Source organism: Juglans regia, chromosome 2, assembly GCF_001411555.2.
Source record: "Juglans regia cultivar Chandler chromosome 2, Walnut 2.0, whole genome shotgun sequence".
In the NCBI taxonomy this organism is placed as follows: domain Eukaryota; kingdom Viridiplantae; phylum Streptophyta; class Magnoliopsida; order Fagales; family Juglandaceae; genus Juglans; species Juglans regia.
In genome coordinates, this window is record NC_049902.1 from 27,599,817 (window position 1) to 27,615,907 (window position 16,091).

The 16,091-nt window shown below is 34.8% G+C and overlaps 3 protein-coding genes across 9 annotated transcripts; 2 read left to right on the forward strand and 1 right to left on the reverse strand.

Moving 5' to 3' along the window:
• Window positions 1-2,585: 2,585 nt before the first annotated feature.
• On the forward strand, window positions 2,586-7,083 carry LOC108992461 (probable cinnamyl alcohol dehydrogenase 1). Of its 2 annotated transcripts, none has more exons than XM_018967019.2 (7): window positions 2,586-2,804; window positions 3,187-3,287; window positions 4,542-4,655; window positions 4,736-4,966; window positions 5,567-5,855; window positions 5,953-6,103; window positions 6,616-7,083. In XM_018967019.2, the coding sequence occupies exons 2-7, from the start codon at window positions 3,199-3,201 to the stop codon at window positions 6,810-6,812; spliced, it is 1,071 nt and encodes a 356-aa protein (XP_018822564.1). In that variant the 5' UTR covers window positions 2,586-2,804; window positions 3,187-3,198; the 3' UTR covers window positions 6,813-7,083. The 2 variants fall into 2 exon arrangements, with proteins under 2 accessions (XP_018822564.1, XP_018822565.1); XM_018967020.2 differs by having other exon boundaries at window positions 2,587-2,804; window positions 3,193-3,287.
• Window positions 7,084-8,829: 1,746 nt separating this feature from the next.
• On the forward strand, window positions 8,830-12,483 carry LOC108992462 (probable cinnamyl alcohol dehydrogenase 1). 2 transcript variants are annotated; one of them, XM_018967023.2, is made up of 7 exons: window positions 8,830-9,154; window positions 9,780-9,877; window positions 10,447-10,560; window positions 10,646-10,876; window positions 11,366-11,651; window positions 11,791-11,941; window positions 12,045-12,483. In XM_018967023.2, exons 2-7 carry the CDS (start codon window positions 9,786-9,788, stop codon window positions 12,239-12,241), a joined length of 1,071 nt encoding a protein of 356 aa, XP_018822568.1. In that variant the 5' UTR covers window positions 8,830-9,154; window positions 9,780-9,785; the 3' UTR covers window positions 12,242-12,483. The 2 variants fall into 2 exon arrangements, with proteins under 2 accessions (XP_018822568.1, XP_018822566.1); XM_018967021.2 differs by having other exon boundaries at window positions 8,848-9,138.
• Window positions 12,484-12,869: 386 nt separating this feature from the next.
• On the reverse strand, window positions 12,870-15,761 carry LOC108992459 (WAT1-related protein At1g43650-like). Of its 5 annotated transcripts, none has more exons than XM_018967015.2 (7): window positions 15,543-15,614; window positions 14,635-14,840; window positions 14,315-14,494; window positions 13,970-14,228; window positions 13,706-13,864; window positions 13,445-13,596; window positions 12,870-13,233 (listed from the first exon to the last, which is right to left on the reverse strand). In XM_018967015.2, the coding sequence occupies exons 2-7, from the start codon at window positions 14,838-14,840 to the stop codon at window positions 13,059-13,061; spliced, it is 1,131 nt and encodes a 376-aa protein (XP_018822560.1). In that variant the 5' UTR covers window positions 15,543-15,614; the 3' UTR covers window positions 12,870-13,058. The 5 variants fall into 5 exon arrangements, with proteins under 5 accessions (XP_018822560.1, XP_035542337.1, XP_035542340.1 ...); XM_035686444.1 differs by lacking the exon at window positions 15,543-15,614 and adding an exon at window positions 15,251-15,267; XM_035686447.1 differs by lacking the exon at window positions 14,635-14,840 and having other exon boundaries at window positions 14,315-14,498; window positions 15,543-15,761.
• Between the last annotated feature and the right edge of the window lie 330 nt (window positions 15,762-16,091).

Sequence of the window (16,091 nt, forward strand, 5' to 3'; positions counted from 1 at the left end):
ATCCTCGATGGTCTAGAAAAAAGAGTCTGTCTCCATTAGATCCCAATCTAAGTCATGCTCTTTAGCTATTTCTTTCAGAAGCTTTAGTTTCTTTTCAGGTGAAAGAGCATGAATAACACCACAATCTAGGATGAGCTCTATTGCCAAATCTTTAACTTCCTTTCCTTGGACTTGAACTAAAAGGTTGTGTTGCATCAATTGAGGCAAAGTAGCTAATACAGCCAGTTCAATTTCACTAGCTAATACTATTGGTATAGTACTATTACTAACAAATATAGTAAGTAATTAATATACAAATGTATATTAGTATTATTAATATATTTATCAAAAGGAATATATTGAGAATTTATTAAGCCATAAAATGTAATTAATATATATTTTATATTTAAAACATATGATCAAATAAATGTTCATGTTTAAGATTAAAATTTGATGTTATAAATTATAATATAACATTATTTCATAGATAATTATAATTTATAAAAATTATATATAATATAAATAATATTATATATAATATTAAAAATTAATTAAAAATATATAAATATGTGAACTAGTCCGATTCTAGAAAACATAAAATCGAGATCAGACCGGTTTTTAAAATGGAAGAACCGGTCCCGAACCAAACTGGTCCAAAACCGGACTGAACCAACCGGTCCGGGCCGGTTTTCCGGTTCTTCCGTTTACCCTTCAAGCCAATACGATTGTATATCAATTCTTGTTGCTCCAATAGATAAATCTCTCTTCCACAAGCATATTGATCAATATTTAACTTCATATTAAAGATTGTGTAAGAGGGTTGAATCAAGATTTGTAACTCTTTATCTTTCAATAAGGATTTCACAGCGAGTACTTTTTATCTTGGAACACTAAGAAATTCGTTCTTGATAGCATCATAATAATTTTCAAAATAACAATGCAATTCGGTTTTACCTAAATCGGCCATTTTGGGATCAACTTGTTTCTGATACTAATTTGTAACACATCGCAAATATTTGAAAAAATAATCTCACTTCGAAGGTAAGGCCTTAGGAAAGAAGAAAGATAAAGAAGAAAAAATTCAAAATTTGATTTTTGCATCCTTACAAATGCCTAACTACACACTACAAGTACTGCTGACCTCCCTCTAGGCCTATACTAATTAATAGGCCAGAGGCCAACTTAACTAGACAATAAAAAAGACAGATCAAGAAACTCTAATAAACAATAAATAGGCTTTGGCCCGACTAGAGAATAACATTCACATAAAAGAAATAGCTACAGGCCCACCTTTATTACTCAAACCCAAGCCCACATTGCCTTGATCCACTACTGTGATGTAATAAACTGTGACGTGGCTCACCTATGTTTCTTGCGGGGCCACCTACCCAGCCTACCCTTCTAAGAAAGAGTTCCGGCGGGGGCGGGGACCACCTACACAGGCTACCCTTCTGAGTTACCCTTCTTGGTGTTCCGCTACTGCAAGTTAGATACGACGGGTAAGTAGAAACTTTATCATAAAGGATGTCAGTGCGTTCGTCAGCATTGGCCTTTCTTTTAAAATTTCAAACTAATTACTATCATTGTTAAATAATTAAATTATATTTCGCTCCTTAAATTTTATTTATTTTTTTTAAAATCTCTTGTATCTCACTTCTTATTTATTTTCTATTCTATTAAAATATTTTTTTATTCTTTTTCTAATATTTTTTTTTTCACTTTCCTTTATAATCTTACCTACTCATTATTTTATCTTTTTTTTTTTAATGTTTTGAATTATTACTATCTATCGAGTATTTAAAATAAAAATTTAAATTATTTCTTTGTGGGTACGAAAATATTTTCAAAATAATTTTTTTTTGTCAAAATTCATCTTTTCCAATGGCGGTTAAATTTTAAAAACTAGTAGGAAATTTAAATATATAATTAAATCTAGAACAAAAAATATTTAGAATAAAAAAAATCTAAAAATACATAATTATTAGAGAATTGAAATCGTATATAATATTGTGGAAATGTGTGTTTGCTAATAAAAATTAGTTAAGTATTTAGTAAAAATGACTTTATTTAATATTATTAAAATATATAAAATCTTTATCCGTCTTACATTTAACAAAAATAAAAAAATTTAATTTTTTAATATTTTTTTTATTTGAAAGAAAAAATAAGAATAAAAAATATATCTAAATATATATAAATTCGAAAAAATAGAGAATGATTTAGGATTGTTAGTCTCTAAATTCATTGTTATCCAAATTTACGGAGTAACGGCAACAATTTAAAAATTTTTTAAAATTTTTATATAAAATATAATAAATAATTTATTTTTTTAAAATCTTAAAATAAAATAAATATTAAAAATTTATATTATAATAATATTTTATTTAATTTTTAACAAAATATCTCATCTCATCTCATCTAAACTGCATAATCGAACGAAATCTTAATTTATTTTTATAAACCATCTCATTATTTATTATAATTTTTTAAAATTTGTAAATAAAATAAAAAATATTAAATATTAAAATAAAAAAATATTAAAAATTTATATTTTAATAATATTTTATTTACGATATTGAAATAGCTCACTTTTCTTCCATTTCCATATTTTTTTTCCAAAAATTTTAAGGAATTACAGGGAGCGGATGGGATGCTCTGCAGAAAAGGCCACTGGCCACCAAACCGTTACGAATTTCTACCTATAATAATATGAGGAGATTGGGAAGTCAGATCCACTCGTCTTGCCTGGGTTTTTGGAGAGTTGGGAGTGTATCTCTGTGTCTCTCACTCACCAGTCTCGAAGTGTTTTTCCTCCCTCAATCCCGGTAAGCTTAAATTTTCTCATCGCTTCTGACTGTTCTTCTTCGAGTTGTCGAGTGAACCCCCGTCTCTGTTTCTTCTTTTTGTGTTTTGTATCAGCTCACAACATGAGTGATTGCCGAAAGTACAAGATTTGAGTCTTTACTGTCTACTAAAAAATGTCCCAGTTTTTGCGTGCTTAGCGGCTTTGCACTAATCATCTGCCTCATATTTCCTCTCTTAAGAAATATTGAGCATCAATGATCACACCGTCACCGCTCTTATGCTAGAACATCATTTTCTTTGTTTTGTTATTATTAGAAGTTGGAATGCTTTATAACCTTCAAGGGTTTCTTTCCGCAGTTATTTTTCCTTTGGACAAACCTGATAATTGATTGTTTTGTGCAGAAACAGTCAACAATGAGCTCCTCGTGTGACAATGCTGACTGCCTTGCATGGGCAGCAAGAGATGAATCTGGATTTTTATCACCATACAAGTTCAGCCGCAGGTATATTTAGTGAATCCTCTTTTATCAAAAAAGAGAATGAAAGTACTTGTATCTCAGGAAATGAAAAATATTGAAGCCATCACTGTAATGGATGGGATTTTTATGAAATGACTTCACTTGAAAATTTATTTTCGAGGTAGTTGAGATTCTTGAATTGTCCATTCAAGATTCCAGATTAGTTCAATGATAAGTATAGAAATGTGAGTGGTTCTGAGTGTTCATTTTCATTTCAACTTTTGTTGACATGTCTAATTCAATTCATTAATATGTTGAATCTTTCTTTTACCGATCAAAAGAAACACTCTAGACTTTGAGTGTTGTTCAAATAAAATAATATGTTTTCACTTTTTGAGAAAGAGCGACTTTCAATGTTCATGTTCACTTGTTGATATGAATAATGCAGTAGAATATATCACACTTACAGAATTGTTTATGACAGATTATAGCTGTGCAGTTTGCACTAGTTGCGACGATTCCTTTCTTGAAATACAGCCATAAAAGAAATAAAAAGGTGATAAAAAACTAATTGTGCCTGAAAGAACATGGGTAATATTCTATTTACATAGATGTTGACGTGTCTTTTACTGTTTTGGATGTTCATAACGAAAACAATTTGCATAATTTAAATATAAATTATTCAAAAAAGTGAAACCTTAGATCTATGAGGACATCTTACAAAAGTAAACTTACAAAATGACACAGTTTAATAGAATAAGTCAAATCTACTTTAGAATAAAAAGAACTTTATAATCTGACATACCATATTAAGTCAAACTAATTTCTAAATTTACTTTTGTAAGGCCTCGTTTGGTTACACAGTTCAGATGATATGAAATGAGATGTTGTGTTGAAAGTTGAATAAAATAGTGTTATAATATAAATTTTTAATATTATTTTTGTTTTGAGATTTGAAAAAGTTGAATTGTTTATTATATTATGAGTGGGAGTTTGGAAAAGTTGTAATGATTATATGAGATGAGATGAGATGAGATGGTTTGGTTTTGTGTAATCAAACCAGCCTTGATCTTCTTTCTAGACCCATTTCACTTAGAGAAACTGAGCTAAAGCGATACAAGATATGGATATCTCATATCTGTTGTTGATAATTATGATCCCATGTTTGATTTTTCTATACAGTTTTGGGAACTGTGATGAAAACTTCGTGCAGATTTACATCATGAATACGTTTTACTTGATTTTGTGCTGTTTTGGATGATATTCTGATAGATAATCAATGTTGGAAATCTTATTCAGGGCTCTAGGAAGTGATGACGTCTCGATAAGAATTACACACTGTGGAGTTTGTTATGCTGATTTAATTTGGACAAGGAATGGACATGGGGATTCGAAGTATCCTTTGGTGCCTGGGTAAGTGGACTAATTCATGTATACCATGAGTACGTAGTCTTAGGTTTCCTTGAACTAATGTATCTGTAATTGCACACCAGACATGAGATTGTTGGAATTGTGAAAGAGGTCGGTTCAAATGTTCGCCGTTTCAAAGTTGGTGACCATATTGGAGTGGGAACCTATGTCAACTCATGCAGGGATTGTGAGTATTGTAATGATGGAGACGAAGTTTATTGTGATAAAGGAATGGCATTCACTTTTAATGATGTGGATGCGGATGGTACTATTACAAAAGGAGGATATTCAAGTTATATTGTTGTGCATGACAGGTAAGTGTCCTCTGATGCTATTTGCTTCTTATTTTCCTTCAAATAAAAGTTCACGATTATAGACTAAAATATCAACCCCTTCCTGTTACTGCTGAATGCATGATGCTATTTCTCATATTGCATATAAGTTTTTACATCTAAAACTCTCAGCCTCATCTACTTGGGAAAAAGGAAATATTCGAAGTTCAGACTAACTGGAGTTGACGCGATAATGTGGAAGTTACTTGCCAATGTATATGACATTTGTTTCATGGTGATGTTGCATGGAGCTTGTTAATGTTGGTGACATAAGGCTTAAGGCTTCCCATGGATCAACGCCATTGTCAGAATCGCCAGTGGCTGGACATAAGTTATAGAGGGTTATGAACATTTTCTTTATCAAGTAGCTCTGTCTGTCTGCTCAACATCAATTTATACATCTGCTTGCTTGTGATTGTGTTTTTAGAGCGTGCATGCTTTTGGGAAGTGGATACAATTTTCATTGCTGAGTTTCTTTTGACAAGTAACTGTGATTTTGACCTATTAGATTGGCGCTTCGAGGAATTTTTCAAGGTTTTACCACAATTAATTACGGATATCAATTTTGGTGTTGGAATACAGGTACTGCTTCAGCATACCTGATGAATATCCATTGGCTTCAGCAGCTCCTTTGCTTTGTGCTGGAATTACTGTGTATGCTCCCATGGTGCGCTACAAGATGAACCTGCATCCTGGTAAATCGTTAGGAGTGATTGGGCTTGGAGGCCTTGGTCACATGGCCGTGAAGTTTGGTAAGGCTTTTGGGTTGAATGTGACAGTTTTCAGCACTAGCTTATCCAAAAAGGAGGAATCCCTGAGTTTACTTGGTGCCGACAGATTTGTGCTCTCATCTGACCAAGAGCAGATGAAGGTTGAATTAGATAACCTTAAGCTTATGTTGTGCTGTACACATTAGTGATTTCGAAATCGATGACATATCCTAATTGCTGTTGGATTGATGTTTGCAGGCCCTGGATAAGTCCTTTGACTTTATAATCGACACAGCATCTGGTGATCACCCATTTGATCCATACATGGCGCTGCTGAAGACTGCTGGTGTTCTCGTTCTCGTGGGGTTCCCTAGTGAAGTCAAATTCAATCCTGCAAGCCTAAATCTTGGTACTTGAAATAAATTTTATGAAATTTAAGTACTTTTTACTTGGGGCTCATTTGCACACTTGGGAGTATCTCAGAATTTTGTGAGTATTAGTGAAATAGTTTGTGAATAGTAGTGAAATGGTTTGAGTTAAGGTGTTGATGAAAAAGTTAAAGATTTAAAATTAAATAGTGTTTTTATGTTTGAGTGATTTTTGGAAAGGAAATTGTATGAAGTTTTGAGAATTTCTCATCTCATCTCATTACCCAAATGTACCTGTAGTTACTGTTGTAAGTTTTTAAAGTTCTGCTAGTTGTAACATCCTAAGTGAAATACCTGTGCAACTCCATAGACAGTCATGGATGTTTAGTGTTGCATAAGCCATAAAAAATGATTGGTCTGACTGCTTGTCATGTCAGCAGGTTTCACGGGTGTTATACTTAAGAGTGTTGCAAGTAGGACTTTTGGAGTTTTTAACATGCGTTTTGGAGTTTTTAACATGTGTAATGAACTGACTGAATTGAACTTTTGGCAGGAATGAAAACTGTTTCTGGTAGCATAGCAGGCGGTACAAAAGTGACGCAAGAAATGCTAGACTTCTGTGCTGCTCATAAAGTTTATCCAAAGATAGAAGTTATTCCAATTGAGTATGCAAATGAAGCTCTCGAGAGGCTAATAAAGAGAGATGTGAAGTACCGGTTTGTGATTGATATTGAGAAATCTCTGAAATGAACTGCTGAAGAAATGGGGAGTTGTTCTCAATACACATATCATGGTTTTGTGCACGTTGAATGTATTGATCACTTGTTGCAACTCAAAAGCGCATAGGGGTTGGCTTTGATTAGGTTTCTAGGAATTAAGTCTTAATAAAAGGCATCTGGGTTTGATCTTCTGTATCATGCAAGTAGGTAGCTAGCCTGAAATAAGTGAATGGGTGGTAGGGTGCTGTTTTGTGATGTGTATTTGAATAAAAAATAAAAGTACGGACTTCTTGATTCTCATTCCTTTCGTATTGTTGTCTTGTATACTTGCAGGGCAAATCTATTTGGCAATGGATTTGCTTTATTTTGTTTTGTTTCCAGGAGGACTAAAAAAATTCCTACACCAGAGCAGGGAGCCAACCTTAGGCACTGAGTTGAAATCTGATACCAAAGTTTTGCAACATTTGAAATTCAAAATTTCGAAGATCTCAAAGTGTTGACTTGGCCCTATACTTCGACTTGTTCTACGAAAGAAACGAAAGGCCACTTCCATCATAGCACGCGAGAGATGGTGGCAAAGCTCCCTTCTGAATGCCTCACAGCTTTGCACTATGCAGCTTATGAGAAGCTGTAGCTACTATGGATTGCTGTGAAAATTGATCAAAAGCTTGTGAAAAATCAGGTTGCGGATCAGTAATTTTCTTTTTTGTTTTAAAAGCTAAAGAAAGAATCACTGAAGAATCTCCAGAAAACTTCACCAAAACCGACGTCTGATCTGTGAGAACGATAGGAAAAGAATTGGTCGGTTTTCTTTTGCTATTTGACAAATCAACTGTAGAAGAATCTGGTGGTGGAGCGTGTGCCGGTCGTAGGAGGCCGGTAGGTAGCAATTCGACGCATGCATCTCAATGCTATGGATGAAAAATAAAAGAAAAATTGAAAAAAGAACTGATGGACAGGTCCGGCATTGGCCGGACAGGGTTCGGGTGAGGGTGGCTGGCTGGAGATGGGAGGGTTATACCAATATGCAGGAAGAGATAAAAAAAATCGCCTGGAAGAGAGAGAGTATTATACGCTCGATTAATAAGTCGGATTTACTCACATTCTGCAACTATCATGACTTTTTTTTTTTTTGCATTAATCCAAAAAGTTGTTTTCTACATTTCCGATATAATTTTACATGAAAAGATCAAGGTTGGTTAATATTCTATCCAAATCTGATGATCTATTTCGAAAGAAAAAAAAAGATTAAATGTATATATTATGTAGACCTTGAAAATTCATCAAAAGACAGGTAAATTTGGTGGTGTCCACCTTCACCAATACTTCATCAGGAGTGCATGCATGCTGATTAATTGATGGCAAATAGAACATTTAATACAATAGAAATGTTTTAGCAATTTAATGCAATTTGATGCAACAAATAGATAACTTCTTGTAACTGTGGCTGAAGGGATTACATAAATCTCCGGAAAAAAATTATATTTACAAGTCGGTAAGATAGAGTAGTAAAGACACATCTTCCATATTATTTACATAATATGATGGGACTTTCAAAAATTAAACTTCTCTTACAAATTAGATTCTACCATGTCAACGGTATGTTATTAATATAAGGATATGTCGATCATTAAATGTCATGCTATTGAAATAAGTACTTAGGAAGCACTAAATTTTAATGATATAACATGTGTCTTTATTTTATGAGTACTGCTTCATCTACAAAAGAATCATACAAAAATAATCCTACAAGTTGACGTGGTTTCACCAGATCTATTAGATCTATTTTATAATAAAAATAACTTTACAATCTGATAAATTACATTAAGTCACGTCAGTTTGTGAGATTATTTTTGTGTAATCTTTTTTGTAGCAAGAGTATTTTCTTTATTTTATAACTATATAATAAATATTTTTTTTTGGAATTTTATGTACCCTTGAGAGATGTTACTTGTAAAATATTATGGTCAAATAAAGAAGGAAAAAGGAGAAGCGAAATTTCGGGTAGCCAATTTGTTATACATGCAGTGAAAGCATGACAAAGGGCCAGATGGGATCAAAACGGAAGTCATAATTTATGGGCTACTTCCAACGGTATTATCGGATGTATTCCCTATGCTCATGTTTGTCTCTCTGACTCAGTTTTATGGATTGATGGTGGTTGTGATCACTTCTTTTAACGACCTTTTCTTTTAATTTGGTAAGAAAAAGTAAGACAGAATAAAAGAAAAGAAAAATAGAATTCATGATATTGAGGAAACACTGGAACTCTACGAACGGAGACTTTTCAATGCATGCTATTGGGTGTGGGCAAATTCCTGTGAATTTTCAATCTAGCTACAGCGCTGTAGTCCCGGGTGAGCCACCCTTTTGGTAATGCAATCTCTCTCTTTTCCCTTTCTTTTCTATCTAGTCATGAAAGTTAGTGAATCTCTCATTCATGATATATATATATATACACGCACAGATCTATACATATACATATTTACACACACACATATATATAATCAAAAACTCTATGTGAAATTACTTTTGTGTATTCCTTTCACATTTCGCTAATATAATTGATTGCGTCACTTTTTTTTTAATATAAAATAACTGTTTTGGTCAATCACACAAGTGGAATGTGCAAATATATGCACTAATATTATCTTCGATCCACAAAAGAGATTGTTTTCTGCATTTTGAAGATTTTATGTATAAGGTGACAAGTGATGTATGGAACTTCTAGTTTTCAAACACATCTTGCACAATGCTGACCATACGTGAAGCTGTCATCTTAGTACACAAATGTTTTTTGTTCTTGTTTTTTGTTTTCACCATACGTGGTTCCGAGTATTTGTTGACGTATTACATGTCGTATGGTACAATGTGCAATTATATGTTCAATATTTTTGAAGTGGATGCAGGTGCTTACAGCGTTGATGGATTTCTTTTTCTTGGCTCCCATTGGTGAAAGAAAACTGATGTTTGCTATCTTGTATGTGGTGGATTATAGGGAACAATGAGCTCTGCAAGTGAAAATGAATTAGACTGCCTTGGATGGGCGGCAAGGGATGCATCTGGAGTTCTCTCGCCGTACAAGTTCAGCCGTAGGTATGTTGAGTTAATTTTTCTTTTTGAGGAAAGAAAATAAAGTGTTGAAAAGGAGAGAAGAGCTTGTTTCCTATAGCATTTCTCTTTGTTTATTGCCATTTTATATAATCCAAAGCATGAAAATGCTACTTGCATTTTAATGGCCTCTATTCAAATGGTAATTTCACCTTGTACAGAGGGAAAAGAAACTCAAAGAGTGTGTTTGGTCTATGTTTAGCATGCCTTTGTGTATCTTATACGATTGTTCACACTTCTGTAACTCTGTTTTGCTTCAAGATATCTAGTAACCACTCAAGTCATTAGTTGCATTTGGTAATGGCAAGTTCACTTATGTTGATACAGATGGAGTGGAACAAAACATGCTTACAGGCTTTCTATACATTCAATCTGGTGATTTTTGTAGATAATTTGTTAAACACTGATGACCCATTACGTGTGATTTGCCTTGTGATTTCAGCAACTATGATTAAGAAAACTTAGAAATTTGAATGATGAACTGTTCTGCTTGATAGTATGTTGCATTTATTCCAATCAAAGGATCAATTAACTAGGTTGGGAATTTTATTCAGGGCTGTTGGAAGAGATGATGTTTCAATAAAAATCACGCACTGCGGAGTCTGTTATGCTGATTTAGTTTGGACCAGAAACAAAACGGGAGACTCAAAGTATCCTCTAGTGCCTGGGTATGTGCAGTGATTTACTGATACGAGTAGTTCTTACAGTTAAGCAGACTGATGTATTATTGATTATTGATTATTTGCACGCCAGGCATGAGATAGTTGGAATTGTGAAAGAGGTAGGTTCCGATGTCCACCGTTTCAAAGCCGGCGATCATGTTGGGGTTGGAACTTTTATTAACTCATGCAGAGAATGCGAGTATTGTAATGATGAGATAGAAGTTCATTGTAAAAAGGGAGTTGTTTCCACTTTTAATGGCATCGATGTGGATGGTACAATAACAAAAGGAGGATACTCCAATTACATTGTTGTCCTTGACAGGCAAGTATTTTATGATGTTGTTCCTTTAGGTATGAAATGCAACAATATTACAGAGTATGATCTGGGATATTGTTGCAAGTTTTCTGTCTCCTGTTAACCTCACGCACTTGAAAAACTTTTGATGCTTATGGTGGTTTCTAGAACCTGCATCTGTGTTCCCTACACCATTAGGAGGAGAAAAGTATCATTGCCTAGCAAAAATTCGAGGGCATTCAGCAAGAACTCATTGTATCTTTGATGTCCAGAACATGACATGGAAATTGAATATTAGGTTTTGTGCAATACTCTTTACTATCTCACTGCTAGGAAATCTGTGGTTTTAGTGCAAGGTTGTAGTAATGTGGGGTTTTTCAGTGAGTCAGTGACAGAGATTGTGCCAATGGCTGATGAATTTTTGATGTCATAAACATCGCCTATTCACCTTATATAGGTAAGGGAATTTTGGCAAATACAACAAATGAAGATACTAATTAGGTCTTGAATATACAGGTACTGCTTCACAATTCCTGACAGCTATCCATTGGCTTCAGCAGCACCTTTACTCTGTGCTGGAATTACAGTTTACGCTCCCATGATGCGCCATAAGATGAATCAGCCTGGTAAATCTCTAGGAGTGATTGGCCTTGGTGGTCTTGGTCACATGGCAGTGAAGTTTGGGAAGGCTTTGGGGCTGAACGTGACAGTTTTCAGCACAAGCGTATCCAAGAGAGAGGTAGCCCTGAGTGTGCTTGGTGCAGACAGATTTGTGGTTTCATCCAACCAAGAGCAGATGGCGGTAAAATGCATCAGGCTTATTGAGAGCACGTTTTGCCCTGATAGCATATGCAATATTAAAGTTGATAACTTATCCGTTTTGTTTTGTTGGGTTGATGATTTTTGCTATGTTCTTTCTCTTCTTTTTCCTGTTTTTTCAGGCCTTGGCTAAGTCATTGGACTTTATAATTGACACTGCATCTGGTGATCATCCTTTTGATCCATACATGTCACTCTTAAAGGTTGCTGGTACTCTGGTCCTGGTGGGTCTCCCTAGTGAGGTCAAATTCAGTCCACTAAGCCTTTTACGAGGTAATTTGGCAATTTCATACTTGAGAGCCTCTTGATATTCACAATTTAATGTGTTAGTTCTGTATCTCAGTTGGTTAAACTCTATGCATTGGTCTCTTGGCAGATAGGATTACTGTTTCTGGTAGTGCAACTGGAGGTACAAAAGAGACACAAGAAATGTTAAACTTCTGTGCTGCTCACAAAATTTATCCTGAGACTGATGTAATTCCTATTCAGTATGTAAATGAAGCTCTTGAAAGGCTGCTAAAGAGAAATGTCAAGTACCGGTTTGTGATTGATGTGGAAAACTCCCTGGAATGACACCATGTAGAAAAAGAGGGACCTCTCTCTTTCAATCTATACACTAATAAGTTAAAAGTGGATTTTAGAAGCTGGACCAGATACCAGATTGAAACTCAAAGAATAAGGTCATTGGTGATATTTCATTGCTGAGTGGCATAACATTCGCTTTTATGTAACCATATGTAGGTCTGAATCTTCTTCATAATTTAAGTAGTTGAAATAATTTGAAGTTACTGAGTTATATTTGCTTTTCCCATTAATAATGAGTGTGTTTTCATCTGAAACTAAATTAATAAATAGCATGGAATTTCGATAGTTAATGTCCTCAATTGTTTCTGTACTGTGCTTAAGTTTATATGTTAGCTAGCTTAGGTTGCTTTCTTTTATTTAGTTCTAGGAAACAATGGTTTCAAATGGTTCATAGTACAAAATGACAACAAACCATTAGGGGATAGACATGTCTTATGTTTGTGCAATTTGTTAACAAATGTGAGATATCTTTGAATGGAAAAGAATGGAGGAAAATCTGATGGTAAAGGTTGATCATTTACAGTACAATTGCAACAGAGTCAGATGGGAAAGGTTGATCATAATTCATAGGCTTATACAATATATTATGCACACAGGTCATTGTGGGGACTCGAAATCCTATCAATGGGGATCTTTCAGTTCCAAATATCACCAATTAGTCCATAAAGCTAGTGAATAAAGTTCCAATTCACTGCAAATTTCTGAAGTTCTTTCATATGAGGTTACAATATGCATCGTTCACTTGCTGCCAAATGTCAATAAAACTAAAGCATCTACCTGTTTGTTTCCAACGAATGCACTTATTTCATTTCGTTTCATTCGTGACGGAATTCCTCACTGTCTCATTGATGGAAATCTGCAGCATTTTGTTGTCATTCAAGCCTTTTCCATTCTCTGTCACTCTAGTGACAACATTGTCTGCATGTTTGGCCCAAAGTACAATGTAAAGACCCACGATGATGAGAAACGCTCCTGCCAAGCTGGGCAAGACAAAATATACAAAACAGATTAAAATCTATGATGTTTAATTTGTGATATTTATACCAAAAAAAATGACAGCTAGACATTTGTGAGACAGCCAGCATTGATCAAGTTGTAATGTTATAAGGAGATTGGTTAAGATAAAAAAAACCAGCAAGTTGCATGAGGAATAAAGAATCTTTTGTGTTCTATATAGATAGGATAGCCCACCTTCCCAACCGTATTCGCTCTGCAAAAAAAATGGCCGAGAATATTCCCACGATAATTAGGAGTAGTGGACTAAACATTGCTGCAAAAACTGGTCCCTTATTACTGATACACCACGTTTGCAGGTAGTAGACTAATGCTGAGATCACCACTCCCTATGATAAAAGTAATCAGGAAGAGATGAAGAGATAGATAGATCTTGCTAGTGTTTCAGCTTCAAACACATCATGTGCACTAAAAGGCATGAAAGTAATCAACACTCACACTATAAATGATGGTTAATAGCTGCATGTTCCATTCCAGCTTCCATAAGGTTGGATTCCTTGCAAAAAACAGGGCAAGGAAAGAAGATTGCAATGATGCAAAGAAGCAAATCAACACGTTCAGCGATAATCGTGCTGGGTAGACTTTCGAGACCACAGCCTGAGAATGAGCAGGTAAAAAATGAACAAAAATTTAAAAAGAAGGAACTTTTCAGACATTATATGCGGTCCTATATATATTGTTTGGAGATAAATAGCTTGTCACCTGGAGAATCAGCCATGCACTCCATGCTACGTGACTGATCAGAATAAGTGCTGAGCCCTTGATCCAGTTATCCTTGCCATGGCTCAACCCACAAACAGATGTATTGGTGCTACAGATGTTTATCAGAGGTCTGTGCACAAAGCCTTTTAATAGGTATCTTCCTTTCCAGAAGGTAAAAGTGAGTGCCCCACCTATGCAAACGAGTGTACCCAACATCTTAGCTTGACCTCTAGTACTTGTTATCTTCACTGTCTCCATCCTTGGCAAGAGATGTAAGAAAATCAGTAAAAACGGCATCTGGGAACTAGTGCTGAAGTTGAAGGGATGAGGGAAGTACTAAAGTACCTGAGTATAACTGCTATGAGAAAGGTCAAACAAGGGACAACATTACTCAAGGCACTTGCAACAGTAGGAGAAGTGTATGCTAAACCAGCATAGTAAACATTAAGGTGGATGGTAGTCCCAAATGATGCAAGCAAAAAAATCTTTGTGATCACTGAGAAGGAAAGTGGAGGGCGATGTTTCCTGACTTGTGAGAACAAAATAAAGTAAGTTTTCTATAATCCTGCTTACTGCTATTGATCAAAGTCGAAGAAACAGAAGCAAAAACAGATGCACATTACTCAAGCTAGGCTGACAATGACAATGACACAAGGATAGCTAACCTTTCAAGTACATAAGCAAAGGGGCCTAACAAAAGCATGGCAATTATATGCCGGTAAACCACAAAAACTAGTTGATTGAGTCCTTTCTCGAGGGCAATTTTCGTTAGGATATTTGCTCCACCATAAGCGAACTGAATTAGTATCATTGCCCCATAAGAAGCATAGGCTTCCATAGTTATGCAGTAGTATTGCCTCTTGAGGTTCATCTGGTTTAAGTAGTCATGGAAAATCGACCTCAGCCACTTGTTCAAAGAATCATTTTTTAATATGTTGTAGGTGGTAAGAATGACATCTGTGCACATGCTAGTGGGATGCATTATCAGGCTACCAATAATATGCTAGCAAAGCATGATAACTAGCTTTCATGAATCAGAAGTGCCAATTGAAAAGATGCTGCTGCTTTTACCAATTGACATGCATATATACCCAGCTTCCCATATAATTTTATGGGCAAATACGTGAATACAATTAAGATATATGAGAGGAACCGCATTCACCATCAATCCATGAGAGAAAAACTGGAAGGGAATAGGGGGAAATGCTCACTTTCAGAACTGATGTGGCTGGAAATGGTCCATTTCGCAAGATTTTGCTACCAAAAGTGATGTTTATTTACCTTTTATTCGCGGTCCATGATGCAGCTTTCCTAAGCATCAAGTGTTACATGTATTTGATTACTGAAAAGGTTTGCCTATTTATTAACAAAAAAAATAAAGCCCTATAAAAAAATATTATTCAAGAGATTTGCAATCAGCCTGGATTTTGAATGGCTTAAAAAAAAAAACCTATAACAAATCATTCTTCAACGATTTTTGAATAATTTTCTGAGAGAAATGGATTTTGGAGGATGAGGAGGATTGTTCAAGAATCCCTTCCAATGATTTAACTTATCTATTACTACAACTTACATTTTTGCAAGCTCCTCTTTAACCACGTCTTCTCAATGATCTCCTCCATGATGTCTGATAACCATCTAGCCACCTTCTCGAAGTTTTCAAGGCAAGTCTTTTGGTTCTCTGATCAACTCATTTTTATTATTTTTCAAATTTTGAAAGCATTAGCATTTAGAGAGTTTTGCTCCTGTTTATCCACACCATTTTCTTCCCCATGATGTTGGATAGCCATCCACCTTCTCAAATGCTTCTAGAGTTTTTTAATTTCTCTTAACACTGTCCCTTGGCTTTCTCAACTCAATACTTTTTAATTATGTAAAATGATTATTGAATTTAGAGGAAGTTAGAAGAGATTATTAAGTTACAACTCTTGATAAATAGTTAACTTGACTTTGAATATAAAGGGCTCTTGGTCTCTCTCCATTTAAGCAACACTTGTGAGATTTGACATCACTAATTGGCTATTCTAGGGGAGTTTTTGTAGTGCACGTATGAATGATGTTAATTGTTACGTACTGTTGAAAAACAGTTAATTCGTAATTTGCTTTACCTCGTTTGTTTTCA

Coding starts and splice junctions, on each gene's coding strand:
- LOC108992461 (XM_018967019.2), top strand. CDS start 3,199: ATGAGCTCCTCGTGTGACAATGCTGACTGCCTTGCATGGGCAGCAAGA. Junction 3,288..4,541: donor CCATACAAGTTCAGCCGCAG/GTATATTTAGTG, acceptor AATCTTATTCAG/GGCTCTAGGAAGTGATGACG. Junction 4,656..4,735: donor AAGTATCCTTTGGTGCCTGG/GTAAGTGGACTA, acceptor ATTGCACACCAG/ACATGAGATTGTTGGAATTG.
- LOC108992462 (XM_018967023.2), top strand. CDS start 9,786: ATGAGCTCTGCAAGTGAAAATGAATTAGACTGCCTTGGATGGGCGGCA. Junction 10,561..10,645: donor AAGTATCCTCTAGTGCCTGG/GTATGTGCAGTG, acceptor TTTGCACGCCAG/GCATGAGATAGTTGGAATTG. Junction 11,652..11,790: donor CCAACCAAGAGCAGATGGCG/GTAAAATGCATC, acceptor CTGTTTTTTCAG/GCCTTGGCTAAGTCATTGGA.
- LOC108992459 (XM_018967015.2), bottom strand. CDS start 14,840: ATGAACCTCAAGAGGCAATACTACTGCATAACTATGGAAGCCTATGCT. Junction 13,597..13,705: donor TATTAACCATCATTTATAGT/GTGAGTGTTGAT, acceptor CTTTTATCATAG/GGAGTGGTGATCTCAGCATT. Junction 13,234..13,444: donor GAGCGAATACGGTTGGGAAG/GTGGGCTATCCT, acceptor TGTCTTGCCCAG/CTTGGCAGGAGCGTTTCTCA.